Raw genomic sequence first — 16,945 nt, forward strand, 5'->3', positions numbered from 1 at the left:
GTGGCCCCCCAGCTCAAAACCCCTGGGCTTGTAGCCCCCAGGCTGGATGTCAGGAGGCTTTCCTAACTCCTGGCCTAGGGCTCTGCTTCTGACCTATCAGCTCCTGGAGACAGAGGCTTCCCCCGCAGGCAGGTTCCCTCTTCCTTCCCCTCCCGGGACAATCAGTAATGAGAAACACCAGACTTCCAGGGCAGAGCTGGATATCTCAGGAAGGAAGAGAAGGAGGGAGGTGCTTGGTTTCATTGTTCACAGGAAGATCAGAGGCAGAGAAAGGCTCCAGGTGGAGCCGTGGTGGGTGCAGGCACACAGGGTCTGCTGGACAAGGTTGGGGGGCAGCGTCACAATCATCGCACAGGAATCACGGACAGTTACTGGACACTTATGGCTGGCGGGCAGCGTGCCAGGTGCTCTCTAGAATCCTTATGAGAACCATTTTACAGATAAGGAAACTGAGGCATGAAGTGAAGTCAGTTGCAGAACACACAGCCAGTGAGCGCTGCTGAGGCCTGGGACTTGAACCCAGGTCTGTGGAGCACCAGGCCTTCTCTGTGCGCTGCCTTGCCGTCACTGTAGCCCTGTGCCTGTGCCTCGGGAACAGATTTACCTCTTGGCTTCAAATCCTGGCCCCAACCACTTAGCTGCATGACCTTTGGCAGGTCACATTAGTTCTCCATGACTCAGTTTTGTCTTCTGTAAAAGGGAAACAGTAATAGCCCCATTGTGAAGGGTACATGAAGTCACAGGATGTGAAGCTCTCAGCACAATACATGGCACAAAATACAGTGATGCCTGGGCTCATGAACTCAATTTTCCCCACGATTCTGGTTGAAAACCAAACTGGACAAGAAGCAAATCAAATTTCCCCAAAAGGAACACACTGAACGTAACCTTTCAATTTGATTTGGTTCTGGTCCAACTCAGTTCGCTACCAGAATCGTGGAAGAAATCCAGTTCATGAACTGGGGGACCGCCGTACGTGCTTGATACTGGGCAACCCTCCTTGTTCTGTGGAGTCATGAGGTGCAGAAGCTGGACCTCAGGTGCTGGTTACAAGGTTGTAGTAAGAAAGAATTTTTCCTTTTTTCTTAAGTATTAACTTGTTTAATGATAAAGTCAGCCTTCTCTATAAATATTAAACTCTCCATTCTAGGAGGTGTAGAAGGGTAGGCTGGACGAGTCCATAGTAGGGGTGTCAGAAAGGGGATTCAAGTAACTAGGGGTAACACAGGCCTCCAGCATGAGGTCTGTCGACTGCAGATATCCAAGGACCCCCAGGCCCATCTCTACACATGAGCTCAGGCACCCGTCTCTCACAAGCAAGGCTTCGTTCTTCCCGGGACAGGACTGGCCCCAATGAGGAAGCAGGCCTGGGGAAGAGAGGAAGGAAGCGGGGCCCAGAAGCCAGGCCCCATGTACAGGCCTCACCTACCTTCAGCCACTCCTCCGCCTGCTCCCGGCTCTGCAGCGCCAGCACCAAGACCTCAGTGGCCCCCTGGGAGAAGCGCAGCTCATGCCTCTTGTGCCTGCTGTCCTTGGGCACATAGATGACACTGCAGATGTCCAGCGCCAGCCTCAGGTGCGGCTGCCGGTCCTTGGAGCTTTTGTAACACTGGATAGGGAGAGAGGGGGTCAGGGAATGGAGTGAGGGTAGAGGAGATCCCCACCTATAATTATGGGCTAATTTCTCTCAAAATTGCAAAAGGCCTAAACAAAATATTGGCGAATGGAATCCAGATATATATAAAAAGCATGCTATATCAAGACCAAGTGGGGCTTGGTCTAGGAGCGCAAGGGTGGTTTAAAATAAAGAAAAAAACAAAACAAAACCATATAACTCATCATATTAACAGGAAAAAGGTGAAAAATTATACAGTTCAATGGAAGCAGAAAAAAGTATTTGATAAAATTCAGCACTTGGGGGCTGGGGATTTACCTCAGCGGCACAGTGCCTGCCTGGCAAGCACGAGGTTGTGAGTTTGATTCCCGGTACTAGAAAAAAACCAAAAAAATAAAAAATAAAAAAAATAAAATAAAATTCAGCACCTATAAACTCTTAGCAAACTAAGAACAAGGGAGGGAATCTTCCTTAAGAAACATCTACAAACAACCCACAGTAACCAACAGCCTGAATGAGAAGTATTTATTGTCTTTTTCTTTTTCTTTTTAAATTCTGAGACAGAGTCTCACTAAGTTGCTAGCCTGGATGAGCTCAAACTTTTGATCTTTCTGCCTCAGCTTCCCCGGTGTTGGAATAACCGATGTGGGTGTTATCACAGCTTTCCCCCCGAGGTCTGGGCTGCCTGTATCACCACTCTGTTGAGATTGTGCGGGCAGTGTGGCCACTGCAGCAAGTGAAGGACAACAGAAAAGACGCAAGGAGTGGACGCAGTCATCCGGGACCCTCGGACTGGTTCTGGCCTAGGACAAGTTTTCCCTGCACCATGGTGAGGAGATCTTGTCTCCAATGCGTGTGTGCTGAGCAAGGCTTGACAACATTTTGGGGGGGCAAAGAACGAGTATTGGTTTTTGAATATTATATTTACTATCCTACTTTGCACCTTTAGTGAAGTGTAGGCGTATTTTATTTTAGGGTGTACTTTATTTTATGAAATGATAATGATGTGAGATGGTAAATTCGAAACATTTCTTTACAATAAGCAAGTTATATATGGATGGATGCTGCAGAGGTCAGTTATATGAAGGACAGTTGTGTGGAAATGCGGGTGGGAGGGGGTGCACTCCACTTCACAGTGTGCAGCTTCCGGCCCAAGGGATTATGGGTGTTTTGAAAAGCCACTTTTCATTTTGTTTTTCTCTAGTTTAATAAATCAGCACATTAACTTGCATAATGAAAAACAACAAACTTTGCTTTAAAGTGATAAAAAATTCTCTGGAAAAAAACCAAACCACCACAATTGGTAAGCCTGCACCAGGTTTTAAGAGCCCTTCGTGTGTGCACATGTGCGTGTGTGTGTGTGTGCATGTGTATATGAATTCTGCTGGAGTGGGAGGGCTCTGATCTAGGAAGTACTGGTCTCTGAGATTCTGTGTATGCAGCCAGGGCAGGCACAGCAGGCTGAGGCAGATACACCCACAAGCACAGTGGACACACCCACAGCACGTCCGCTTGAGGCAACTCACCAGGAGCTGGTCCTCCTTGATGACGGTCAGCTGCTTGGCCCACTGCCCAAAGCGCTTTTTCCGCAGCAGGAAGGCACATATCCGGCAGTCCCTCACCAGGTGCATCGAGGCCTCCTCGGAGGGCCACTGGTGCCTGGGCTGAGGCCCCTTGCCTTCCTCCTCCTCATCATCGTAGGACTCGTAGGAGCTGCTCATCGCGTCAGAGTCATTGTCTGCAGGTGCCATGGAAAAGGACCTGTCACTGCTGTCTCCAGGGAAACCTTCTTACCTCTGGGCTGCCCTGCCCTGAGGTCCTGAGACCACTGAGGGGGGCATAAGGCATGAGTTTTGGCAATGACTGCCCAAAGGCCCTCATGTGGGGCACTGCAGTTTAGATTTACCACCCTTTGTGACCTTAGTGGCTTCCCTTCCCTGAGCTCCAGGTTTCTCATCAGGACGTGATCATAATAAGCGACAGCACCTACACTTCCTCTGGCTACCTGGACCCCAAGCCCTGGAAGAATGTTCAGCAAATGTCTGGCACTAGTAAGCGGTCAGTAAAATAAATGCCTGCTATTACCCCATCATATGGACAGCCAGTGTCTCGATCCTTACGGAAACCCCCCTTTAGAGACAGGGAAACTAGGCTCCCCTAAGACCATTACCCCAAATCAGGGAGGCCAAGGGCAAGACTCGAGCTCCAGGCTGCTATTCCAAGGGTTTTTCCACTGACCCTGTGGTCACCCAAAACAAGTGCTTTGGGGTCTGTGTGGTGGCTATGGCCTGGGTGAGGGTAATGGTGCAAGTGGGCTGAGGCCAGCCCTCATTGAGGACGGAACTTGTGTGAACACACCAGCACTTACAGGAGTGCTTCAGCTCGCCGTTCATCCTGGTTGTGGGGTAGCTGCTGTCTGCGTCTTCATAGTAGCCATCCACAATTGAATGGGCTGGGCTGCTGCCATCTGTGGGATGGTTGGAAAGGGTGGAGCTGCAGAAATGGGGGCAGACGCTTGGGGGGCTGGGATGGCTATGGGTACCATGCCCCTTCTCAGGGGAGACAAGGGGAGCTCAGGGCAGCCCCAACCTGGGCATGGGACTTATCTCTGTATCTAGTCTGCTCTGGTTCTCCACATATGTTCTGTGCCCCTGGCACCAACTGCCCTGCTGGGCCCTGTCATACCTCTAGGCCTGTGACCACGCTATTTGCTGTTATCTCTGATCTTCTACCGGAGAGCTCCTGCTTATCCATCAAGACCCAGCTCAAACATCTTTGTCTGACTTTGCAAGGTGATGAGTGGTTAAATCCACCTCAGTGACCTTACTCTGTGTGTGTGTGAGTGTGTGTGTGTGTTGGTCACAGCTCTCAACACTGCACTTCAGAGTGTTGTACCAGCTGCGTGGGCTCAGACTTCCCTCCATCTCAGCCCTTCCTAGTATGTGCACTCCTCTGACTTGTAAGGCAAACTTCCTTCCAAACCTCTGGGACTACAAAGGAGAGCTGGCCTAGATACTAACAGTGCGTGCACGAATGGCTCCTGTGCTGAATTCATGTAGTGCTTTCTCACTGGGACTGGGAAGCCTAAGAGTACCACGCAGCAGTTAGCAGGCATCTCAAACTGCATTCTGCACCCGATTTCCCTGGGGGTTGCCTCAGAATGCAGATCCCGGGGCTGCATCCTCAAAGACTGGATTCGTTGGAGTGCATTGGGCTGAGGAATCTGCCTAAAAAAATCTATTTGATAGGAAAATTCTAAACATACATATAAACAGAAAATAGATCAACATCTAATGAATCGGAACAAAGTTCATTAAAAATTATTTTTGAAAACGCACACGGTTATTTTTTCACAGACAGCCCCCTCAGCACAGCTGGAAGTGTGGCTGGTGAGTAGCGTGTGATGTGGGCTCGATCAGAGTTGAGTTCGAGGCCTGTCAACCATCTACTAAGTGACCATGGAGAGAAGACACAGTTTTCCTGCATTTCAACCCATGAAGTGAATGGTTCTCACCCTGGGCTACTGATACAGGGTACATGAATTCTTAACATGGTGCCCAGCGCAGTGGACGTGCAAGATAAATGCCAGCTATTGTAATTGTCTCCTTTGAGTCCTACAGACCTGGGAGGAGGGTTCAGCCCATTTTATAGACAAGATAACAGGCCCTGCAGGGCCTGCTAGTGACAGAGCCTGGATGGGAAATGTGGTTGCCAGCACAGCCCCTGCTCCAGGAAGTCTTCCTTCCCCCAGTCCAATGCACACCACACTGTTCTTCAGCGCTCTCTCCTGGCTCCCAAGCCCCTCCTGTCCATCTGTTTCCTGAGGACGGTGGTGCTGAAATTCCCAGTGACTGGGACATTTGGTTCTATCTTCCAAGTGAGGCTCAGAGCCTACCTTTCCAGCAGGTACTCGAGGGCTCAGATGCTGCCCACCCTTGCTGTGAGGTGGACTGGGGGTGCTGGGGCCAGGGGAATGGGGTGGGGAAAGGACACGTTGGAGAAGAGGGAAGGGTGGGGGCAAAGCACTGTGACACCTGGCTGGGCTGGACTCCCCTTCCTGAGCTCCTCCCTTTTCTCCTGCCCCAGGATCTCTGCTGCTGCTCCCAGGCGGGTGCTTCTTGGCCTTGCCTGAGGGGGAAGTGAGGTCTCTGGGAAGGCGGAGGAACGTCATCTTGCCAAGGGGCTCAAGTGGTTGGCCTGGGCTTGGGGCCCAGAGAACCTCATCCCTTCCTCCCTACTCTGCCCTTACATGGATGAAATAGCTGCTTGCAATGACGCAGGATTTGAGACTCTCAAGGCCTCAGAAGGCCACAGGTCATGTGGTCCAACCCCACCATTGCCCAAGGGTGGAGACAACCCAAATGTTCATCAGGCAATGGACGGCATGTTCATACAACAGACTACTGCTCAGCTACAAAAAGGAGCGAAGTTCTGATACATGCCCCAACATGGATGCCCCTCGTAAACATGCTGCCAAGCGAAAGAGGCCACGTGCAAAAGGCCACATGTTATATGACTCCACTTATGTGAAGTGTCCAGAATAGGTAAATCCGTATTGATAGAAAGCAGACTGGCTGTGGTTGAGAGGGTTTGGGTGGTGGCGGGGAGTGGGAAGCCGGTGTTTGGTGGTACAGTTTGCTTTCTGGTGATGAAAATGTTTGGGACCGAGACAGTAGAGGTGGCTGTGCAACACTGAATGTGAGAGATGTTTCTGGTTGGACATATTAAAATAGTGAAAATGGTCAATAAAAACATTTGCCTGTGGTAAAAAAAATTACAGTAGTACAAAAGAGTGTGAATAGAAGAATATATTTCCTTTATCCAGATTTCTCTTTGATATGGGGTCTTGCTATATTGCCCAGGTCAGTCTCAAACTCCTGGGCTCAAGATCTTTCTGCCTCAGCTTCCTGAGCAGCTGGGATTCCAACATGCACCACCAAACTGGGGATATCTAAGAAGGGTATGTCTCAAATCATGCATCAGGCTCACCCGCTGTTGATATGCTGGGGCCTCACATATACTAGGCAAGTGCTCTACCACTGAGCTACACCCCTAGCCCTGCACCCAGATTTCTGTTTACTTCCTACAGGAAAATCCTGTTCATAGTTTCTTGTACATCCTAGAAAAATTGTTAAAAGAAACACATGACTATGTGTGAGTATATTAAAAAAACCAAGTAGAATCATGTTATTTGCAGTATTGTGTGTTTGATTTTTTTAAATGACCATAGTTTGGGATTCATTTCTGATCAGCATGAGCCTGTTTTATTTATATTTTTTGATTGGAGAAAATTCTGCTGTCCTGCTGGATGACAGGGCAACCACACACTAACATTATCATACACAGATGCAGCTATGCATGTTGGGTCATCCAAAATCTACAATATGGTTCTTTGTATGTAATGCTAAGTCTCCATATTCAAGAAAGTGGCTTCAGCTGGCCCTCAAAGGAGCAGATGCCTCTCACTAAACTGGGGGAAACTGGTGGGAAGATCAAGCCCTCTGTTAACAATACTAAGAGATTTTCAAAGGTAATCTGAACCCAATTATCAGTAAAAACATGTACCTAACATTTTTATATTGATGCACAAATTATACATGCAAATATAAACTATAGTCAAGTAGTATGGTAGTAGCAGATTATAAATACAATAAAACACATAGAATTTTTAAAGAGATGTTTTCTAGCTTACACATCCCTGGGTGGGCCCACTGGACTCTGAAGACCTCTGGTTCAGACCAGGTGCCCTAGCTTACCTGCTGACTCAGTAACCTAACCCACCCAGAAGATGTGATTCTGCCGAAACACAAATGGCCTCGTCACCCGTAGAGAGGAGCAGTGCGGTGAGCGGCAGTCTCCATACGTGGCGTCATGCTGCCGGAATCCCAGCACTGCTAGAGTACGCCTGCCTCCTCCTACTTTAAGGGTAGAGGAATAGAGGTCCAGAGTGTGCAGGCCCCATGAAACTAAAACTGTCACCCAAGCTTCTGGACTCTGGGCCCTGTTCATGGTCCAGCAATGCTGAGGTCAGGAGCTAAGGGAGCCCCTCCTCAGGAAATAGGGACCTCAGGGGCAGGTGCCAGGCATGGCGTTCCAGCCCCTGCAGGGCACAGAGGAGCTCGAATTAGCTTTTTGGGGAGGAGAAGCGTGGACCCCAGGGTGCCAGGACTTACTGTGGGAGCTGATATACTGCGGAGACTTGCCGGGCCCCAGAGGAAGGGCCTCCTCGTAGTCGTCCTCGGGCGGAGGCTTGTTGGGCAGTGGCGGAGGCGGGTTGGCTGCCTGCGGGGGACAGGGCAGCTGTGTGAGACTGAGCAGGCTGGGGGCAGGTGCAGCAGGAGAAAGCAGGCTGGCAGCGGGGAGGCAGGTGGCTGACTGAATGTGAAACTATAGCTTTTGATCAAAGCTGCCAGGACCCAAGGGCATATTTGTCCTGTGCTCTTTTTGCCCAACTTTTTAAGGACCGAGGCTCCTTGGTAATGTCTGAAAGTTTTGTGGACTGCAAATACAGGGGAGTCGTACTTTAGAGTGAGCACATGCAGAAATCAAAAACGATCATGAGTTCTGCAATGCTGGGCACCACATCTATGTGCGCATGGGGAGCAGCAGGAGCACGGAGTGCGAGGCCTATTCCTTAGTGAGGTAGCGTCTCCCGAGAGGGAAGAGCTTAGGCTCTGGGTCCAAAGGAACTGTAGCTGCACAGCTAAGTTCTGTCACTTACTATTGTGAGACATCAGGGACATGACCTTCCCTTCTGAGCCTCAGCTTCCTTATCTGTGAAATGAGGATAACAAGTGTGTCCAGCTCGATTGCTGTGAGTATGTAAGGGACACACTATGTTCTCTATGCTTGGTGCCACTGACAGTCACTTGTGCAGCTGACGGGCAATGCTTGCCTCTAAGTCTGTGACTCCAAGGTTGGGGATCCTAGATCTGGCCCAATCATTCATTTTGTAGGTGAAAATCTCAGGCCCTGAGAAGGGAAGTGACCTTCCCAAAGCCACACAGCAGAGGAATGGGGAAGGCAGAGGCCACCCTCTGGCCCAGAGCTTTCCCATCACCCACACATGTGACCTGAGGTCAGGTGGTGCTGTTGTTTGGGCCTGAGGGGACAGACTAGCTCACCACACTCTTCCTGCTCGGCAGGGGTGCAGTGAGCCCGCTATTAGGGGTCATTGAAATGTGGACACGGGGCTGTTTCTGCCTTAGGTGACCCCCTGTGCAGCCGGGAGGGTCCCTGCTGTCATGGGGAGAGGGGCCGCTTGGCCCACATGTGTGAACCCCAGGCATGACTCACATTTCTCAGAGGTGGGCTCTCTGCCGGCTCAGGGCTCGTTCCTTTGCTGGCTTCCCCATCGTCCTCTGGCATGTCCCGGAGGTCACTCAGGTCACAGTCTATGGAGGGTGGTCAGGCCATGAGGCAGAGAGCGCCAAGGATGAGTATGAAAGAGGGTGAGGAGGGCCGGGCTGGGGGTCTGCGGGCCTGCATGTGACGCTGGGTGCTCCCGACTACTCCACTGGTGACCCGGGCATGTGGCTTCATCACCCACACACCCGGGACTACTCTGCAACCTGGTCACACTAGGCCCTGCCTCACCAGTCATCAAGGATTAGGGAGAGGATCAAGTATAATTCTGTATGGTGCTCTGGAGATTCTTGAGGGCTGTGTTATGAAGGCAGTGTTTCCCTTGAGTCTGTCCGTCCCTAAACTGCCCAGGAGCACCTAGACCGTGGCACTGTCCCATGGCTGCAGGAGCGGGCACGGCAGGGAGGACTCTCCCACATCTTGCCCAGGCTGCGGCCAGTCCCAGGCAGCCAGAGACCCTCTATCTCAGTTCTCATTTTCACTGAGTTGCTGGTGAGATAATCACTTCTGTGTGGAGCTGTCTTTGGTCCCCAGATTTGTCCTTACTGTTCCCCAAATCTTGGGGATGTTTTCCTGTAACTGCAGATTCTGATTATACTTTCAGGGCCTGGAGAACTCAAAGTGACTTAATGACACAGTGTTAGAGCCAGGCCCAACTGACCCAGGGACACTTCAGTGTACAAAGAGAGAGATGGCTTCATGGCAGGGTCAGGAGAGGCTGCTTACCGAATTCTTCAAAGAGGGACTCCACGAAGCTGGGCCCCGAGTGGAGGTCTGCAGTGTTCACGTACAGGTAGGAGACTTCCTTTTCTGGGAGGAAAGAGGAGACTGGCAGCGAGGAGGGGAGGGGCCAGGTCTGTGCGCCTAGGACACAGCACTCAGTTTGCAAAGCCTGTCCGCGTCCTGCTATTTCACTGCTTTTCACACTTTGCTTCCATTTTTATACAGTGACTAAGGGTCTCTGTCTCCAAGTAAAAGGATGCCCAGTAGCCTAGTGTTACTGGGCTGCTCTGGAGTTGGACAGAGGATGGGGCTCTGATGAGCACAGCAAGAAAACCGCTGCTCCTCTCATCCTCCCAATGGTCCTGTGAGGGCGGCAGGTGGCATCAACTCTGTTCTGGGGAAATGAGGGAGTCACGCAAGGATGACTTCACACTACATCCTGCAGATGCCCTGAGCATTGCAGGGCAGAGGTACAGCTCCAAGAGTTTACTGAGACATTCTATGCTGTTGACAGACTTGGGGTGTCCAGGAAGGGCTGGGGCAGGAAAGGGGGCATGCTGCTGGGGCGGACAGGACTGGGAAGCACAGGCAAAGACGTGGGGGAGGTGTATAATGCACGAGGCTGTGTGTGTCAGAGGGTTGCGGTAGCGCATGTCTGTGTAGGCAGTGTAGGAGGTGCACACACTGTGTGCTGTGGACCTGTCTGGTGTAGAGCTGACTGTGTGTTTATGTGCAAGCTGGTGCTGTGTGAAGCACTGGATTTGGTGTGGGTTGCATGTCGTGTGTATGTGAGCATGTGTCATGCGCGAGTGTGCTGTGTTGTGTGTTGTGCGTGGTGGGGGTGTGAGTGTGTGTAGTGTGCGTGTGTTCTGTATGTGTAGGTCTGTGGAGAGCTGGGGATGGAAGAGGACAGACAGCATGGCCAGGACTGTGGAGGAGCGGAGCCCAAGCAGATGAAGACACTGGGCCAGAATGTGCAGAACTTACCACGGTACAGAGCTTAGATGAATCCCTTCAGGCCATGGGGATACTGCCACGTCTTAGAGGGCACTCAAGGGAGATACTGCTGTCCTTGAGAGTGGGGTTGTCTGGGGCTTACCTGGGAGGGGCTGCAGGCTCTGCAGGATGGAGGCCACTGCCATCTTCTTTTCCAGGGTGCTATCACTGAGGTCCTCATTGTCCAGGAGGGTGAGCAGCCTGGTGAGCTCTGGGAGCAGCTGCTCTAGCACTGGGGAGGAATGCCAGGGCATGTCATGGCTCGGGGTCCAAGACCCAGCTCTCTCCACCTACCAGAAGCCAGGGCAGCAGGGGCCAGAGGACGGGGCTTGGTGTGCCAGGGAGACCAGCTGTCCCAGTGCTGGCCACCAGCCTCCCGTAGGAAGGTGCTCATCACCCAGTGGCACTCCCTCAGCCTCTCCACTCTGCCTCACGCTTCAGATAGCCATGACCAGAGGGCTAGACCTCCCTGGATTCACCCTGGCAACCCTGAGCTCAGGCATTTCGGCCTCCCTTTGTCCTCATCCTGCTCTCAGCTTTGCAGGCCTGCGGGGGGCGGGCACTCTATGGAGGTCTCAGGCTGGAGCCCCGGCTGTCCAGGACACAGGCAGGAAGGCAGCTTTCCTGTCCCATCAGTTCATATGCTTCAATCTCTGGAACCTTCTGTTTCCGGTGCCTCGGCCAGAGCCAAACTAAACATTAACCCTTCCTGTGCCATGGCCCAAATGATCACTGCATTTTCTCCATATTTATACCAGTGCTTCACAAACCTGAGTGTGCACAGAAACTACCTGGGGATCTTGCCAAGATGCAAAGTCTCTCCCATTTACTCATGAGGGACCTGAGATTCTGCATTTCTGACAAGCTCCTAGGTCCAAGATGATCCTGAGTTGCAAGATCCTACTGCACAGAATCCTTTAAAGACTGGTGTCACTGATGTTTCCCTATTCCAAACAGTAACTTGGGACTTGGTTTGCCTTAGAGCCAAAGGCCAATTTCATCACAGTAACAGTAGCATCCTACTTTGTAGTTTATCAAGCTTTTGTATATGGTAATAAAAATCCTACCTGTGTGGAACAATTATCACGAGTGGTGTTAAACCCTTCATGCTTCATGTATCATTTAAAACTAATATGTAACCGTTTATTATCTCCATTGTAAGAAGGATTAAACCAAGGCTCAGGGAGATTAAACACTTAACAGTTTACTCCCAGCATCACTGGGGCAGTGCGTTTGTTTACATACTATGCCAAGTGCTGCTAGGGCAAGTGTGGAACGTTTTAGGACACGCCATGCACGGAAAAATTTTTGAACAAATTTGATAAAATTGTCACTTTTATATTTCCTGTTATATTATCTTAATAAAAATTAATGAAAAATGTGCAATTTTTGGTCATCTTGTATTTAAATAATTGGACTGCTAACAGAGCTAACAGAGTCTCACCTACATCGCATCTGCTTTCCTCATCCTACTCTCCTTTAACCATAGAATAACACTGCCTTGCAGAATCACACTGGATCCCACCAACAAGTTTTGAGCTAGGTCCCAAGACTGCCCCTACTTTTTAAAGAAAGAAAGGCTGAGAGGAGGTGAGCAACTTTGTTGAGCTACACAGAAGTAAACAGAAGGGCCAGGGCTCCCACTGCAGACACGATCCTCATCTCTGTGTGCTTCTCTCTGCCCTGGGCTCCTGAGGAAGCAGGGCGTGCCTGGTGTGAATCTGCAGGCTTGGTGTTGTGAACCAGGGGCTAACAAAATCCTACCTTCTTGTCTAAGAGACACTTCTTGTCTATGAGAAGCAACCCTGGAGCCCTGGGTCAAATTCAGGCTCCACTGATTAGCTGTGGGATGCTCAGCAAGTTATTTAATGCTGTTTCCTCCTCTGTGAAGGGGGCTAACGGCACCTGCATGGTAGTGCTGGCTGGTTCAGCATAGAGCTCCCTGCAGGCCAGCCTTGGTGCTGTTGCTTCGGACTTCCCTCTGCTGATGTGTGCTGTGCAGATGACACAGCCTCCATCTCCCTCAAGGGGACCAAGACTCTGAGGTTGGACTTGAGGTCTGGCCAACACAGTGTGTGGAGTGGGGCCTGCCTGGTGCGGGACAGCCTACGTGTGTTCCATGAGAGAAGGGATGAGCAGGTGACCATGCTTGGACTTTCTTTTCCACAGAAATCTTCCATGTAGATCAGTCATGGCGAACCTTTTAGAGCTTTCCATGATAACAAACAGCCCACTATGGCATACATGCTACAGGTTCACCACCACTGAGCTAGACAGTGGCACTGCTGGGAAAACCTGATGATGCTGCTGTCTCTCTAGAATTCCAGCATTGCCTTGGACTGGTGAAGAACAGGCTGAAGGCTGATGAATCCACAGCAGCACTGGCCTCATGGGTGCTCCCTGCTGCTGGGCACACAGCTGGTGGCTTACTGACCAATTTCCTGTTGGGGCATCTGTGAGGAGTCCGATTGGGATGCCCATTTCTGAGGATATGCCACCAAGGCTGAGAAGAGCTAAGGGACAGTCACACAGCTTCGATCCCTAGGCTGATGATTCCTAGAGCTGCTGGGCTGTACAACTTTAAGGGGACTACTGGCCCTGAAAGGAGCTTACAGATCTGTTGCCCCCCGGGCTTAAGCCCCCTGTGAGCCACAGCAGCCAAGGTTCTGGGTGGGGAGGCACCCTCTTCAAGAGTAGGAAACTGGTCAAACTCATTCCAGCTAGTCTGGAGCTGTTTGGAAGGAATCTCCAAATGGAATCATGTACCTGTCCAGCCTCCTCAGGGAAACACCAACTGTCAGCTAACCCAGTTTTAAAACACTTACTGAGCACTAATTGGGTTCCAGATGGGACCACTTTGAGGGGCTAGGAAAAATGCAATGTTATCCTAGAGGGCAATCTGTGTCTCTCTCTCTCTCTCTCTCTCTCTCTCTCTCTCTCTCTCTCTCTCACACACACACACACACACACACACACACACACACACACACACACACGGAAGACACAATGAAGCACTCAAAAGCAGTGATTTACATATGAAAATTCCTGACTCTGCTTTCTTCTCACACCAATGTCAGAGCTGTGCGGGTGCTGGGAGGGTTACCCTATTTCAGGCATTCTGAAACTTTTTGATCTCTGGATCCTTTTACACACTGCACACTCAGGGAAAATGACAGTGAATAAGACATGTATAAAAGTATGGTATAAAAGTCGTTGTGACCTTGTGAACCTCCCTGAGAGCATTTTGGGGAGACCTCAGGTGCCCCCCATCCCCAACCACGTTTGGTGCTTAATATAAATGACAACTGTGCCAGCGTGGAAGACCTCTGTTTGCTAAGCTTGCTTGGTTTCTTAAGTTTCTCCTTTTCTTTCCTTTCTCCTCCCTTCCTTTCCCTCTCTTCTTTTGTTTCTTTCTTTCCTTATGTCTTTCTTTCTTTTTGCTGTGAGCTTCCAACCATTTCTTGCTGCTATCAGTAGGTACCTGGGCCCAGTAGATTCTAGCTTCTTAATGCAATGCTGTGCTGCTCCTAATATAAGCTTGGCTACTACTGTTTCTGAACGTGAACAATTAGGTTCTGGGTGAATTTTTTGCATTTATCACATGAGCTTTAGTATCGAAGCTTCATAATACCATTTTCTGTTTCCTTCCTGGTTTTTGATGGCATTCTTTACATGGGACTTTGACCTCTAAGTGCTCTGCATTTAGCAGAGATGTGATAAACCAAGTTCAAACAGAGTAGAGGAGAAGGAAGGGCATGAGAGAGTTGAGGAGAAGTGGATGGAGATTGAGGGCTGCCACTCAGTCCTGGTGGGAATTTCTGCAGCCAAGAAGGAACTGGTGGTCAGCAGGGGCAGAGGGGGCACGAGGCATGGAGCAAAGCTCAGGCTGCGGGATGCATGAGTTCCTCTGTTGGGCTGAGTGGCTGTGTACACCAGGCAGTTGCTATTCATCATCCTACCAATCCTCCAATGACCTACAAAGAATGAAATGGAGGCTAAGAGAAGTGAAGATTCTTAGCCAGTCAGTGGTAGAGCAAGGCTGTGGGCCCAGGTCTTTCTGTCTTCAACTTGAACCCCACACTTAAATCTTCCACCAGACAACCTCAAGCCGAGCTCAGCCCAGCTCAGCGGAGGGGAGGCCAGGCCAGGAGGACAGCGTGGGGCTTTCCCTCAAAGCTGTTGCTCTGAGGGCTCTGACAACTTCACTGAGGCTTCTGACTCTTCCACTGGGGATCTCTGGGAAACTCTTACAGTGGGGCTGAAATTCTCTGTCCCTACTGGCCCTATCTGAAAATCAGAGCCCTAACTGTGAAGACCTCATAGAAGGAAAAGAAGTTGTTCAAAGCAAATGCTTGGCTAAATGGTGGGGATCTTATCCCAAAGAGAGATTATATACATCATGGGTATAAGAAACACATCGGCCAGTGCTGGGCTCTGCCAGAACAACACAGAGCCCACACCAAGAGCCTGACTCTCAAATGCAGTGAATACAGAACTGCTTTCCAAGACAGCTTTGTCTTAAATGCTGCAGAATCCAACCACAAAGATTTAAACCGCCAGGGAACTTAATACAGAGGGAGGCCTCAGGGATATAATACAAATGACAAATGATTCTGCCATGGCTCATATATACCACCAGGACAGCAGCCTTGAGTTTTAGGAAAAAAATAAGACTTCTGGGATTGTTGAAAATGCAGAATGATTCAGTACTATACTGGGATTCAGGAATCTACATTTTAACAAGCATTCCTGGTAATTCTGTTGTAGACAGTTCAATTGTCAACTTTTGCAAAATACTTTAGCAAAGATACTAACAGGAGACATCTACAAAAATAAGGAATGAAACCGCTCAAGTTCCTTAAGAAATTATTGGACTGAGAACACAAAGCACAGAGAACAGGAGTCCCTACAGAAGATGACACATAGCTGGAATACGGAGTCTTGCTTTAACCAGTCATAGTAGCTAGGGCTTTGGAGTCATCAAGCAAATACTGGGATTCTTATACTGACACTTCTGGGTTGTGTTGAACCCTGGTTTTATAATTTGTAAAATGGGAATAGTAGGATCCCAACCTCCTGGGCTAGGAGGACTAGATAAGGGCATGTTTGTGAAGCACTTAGCATAGTGCTATGCCTGGAGCAGATAACTCAATACATGATAGTCATATTGCATATTATTATTGTCACCATTGCTATTCTCAATTCCCCAGAACTATGTAGACTCCAAAGTACCAACCAGAGAGTATTTGGTGACAGATGTGCTACTGTAACAAGCTCAGTGAGAACAAAGGCTGTGTTATGATTTGTATCTAGATGTCTCCACCAAAGCCTCATGCAGTCATAGGGGTAGGTTTCTAGAGTTTGTGATTGATTCACGGTCCAATGTTGGGATTATGGGTGTGAATGTTACACCCACCCTTGGGCAGGGAGCCTGCATATAATATAAGGGAAGGAAAGAGTTTTGCTCTCTCTCTGTTTCCCTTTTTGCTCTTGTTGCTTTTGCTGTCTTTGGCCACTATGAACTGTTGCCCTTCTGCTAGGAGCCAACCAGCCAATTATGGACTGAAACTTCTATGGGTTGTAAGCCAAATAAACCTTTCTTCCTTATTTCTGGGAATCAGGTATTTTGTCCCAGCAAAGAGAGAAAAGTAAACAAGACAGAAGTTGGTACCAGAAGTAGGGTCACTGCTGTGACTGTATCTGACCATGTGGTTCAAGAGCCTCTGGGAATGGCTTGTGGGAAGAGTTTGGAAAGGTTTGGAGATGTTGCCTGAAAGAGTAGTGTTAGGACATCTTAGGCTACTCTGTCTGGGAGATTCTGGTCAGAGCTCAGAAGACTGGAAGGCTGAAAGAAATCCTGCTGGTAAAGACCAGGCTTGGGAGGTTTCTGCTGGGAAGAAGGTTGGTTGTTAGACTCCAGAAGATGTGTGTTATGGCTTGGCAAAAAATTTGTCTGCATTTTGCTCTTGTCCAGAGACTTTGCCTAAGACTGAGATTAAGGGCAACAGACTAATTAATCTTGTAGAAGAAATTTCAGGGCAGTTGAATGTCAAGGCTGTGACATGGCTGCTGTGGAGGGCTTTTAGCCAGATTTATGTTGAGAATCCAGAGCAAAAATCCCAGCAGGATGATTTAAAATGTTGTGAGTTTGGCCAGAGGGAATTTCCAGTAAATCTGTGGACTGCAAAGATACAGCAGAGGAGATCTTGATTGTTGAGGAGGAACGAGAGAATAGAAAAGACGGTC

At 49.6% G+C, this 16,945-nt stretch overlaps 1 protein-coding gene across 1 annotated transcript in view; it reads right to left on the reverse strand.

The window, feature by feature from the left end:
* The window catches only part of Afap1l1 (actin filament associated protein 1-like 1), a gene marked incomplete at its 5' end in the record, with an annotated part of 61,030 nt that overhangs the window by 24,548 nt on the left and 19,537 nt on the right, over nucleotides 1-16,945 (reverse strand). The window contains 7 exon segments of the mRNA XM_005380616.2: nucleotides 1,430-1,609; nucleotides 3,142-3,353; nucleotides 3,984-4,082; nucleotides 7,789-7,897; nucleotides 8,912-9,009; nucleotides 9,707-9,790; nucleotides 10,803-10,931. Coding sequence (XP_005380673.1) covers nucleotides 1,430-1,609; nucleotides 3,142-3,353; nucleotides 3,984-4,082; nucleotides 7,789-7,897; nucleotides 8,912-9,009; nucleotides 9,707-9,790; nucleotides 10,803-10,931 — 911 coding nt within the window.

Source organism: Chinchilla lanigera, unplaced genomic scaffold (assembly GCF_000276665.1).
Source record: "Chinchilla lanigera isolate Chin_1 unplaced genomic scaffold, ChiLan1.0 scaffold00014, whole genome shotgun sequence".
NCBI classification, from domain to species: Eukaryota; Metazoa; Chordata; class Mammalia; order Rodentia; family Chinchillidae; genus Chinchilla; species Chinchilla lanigera.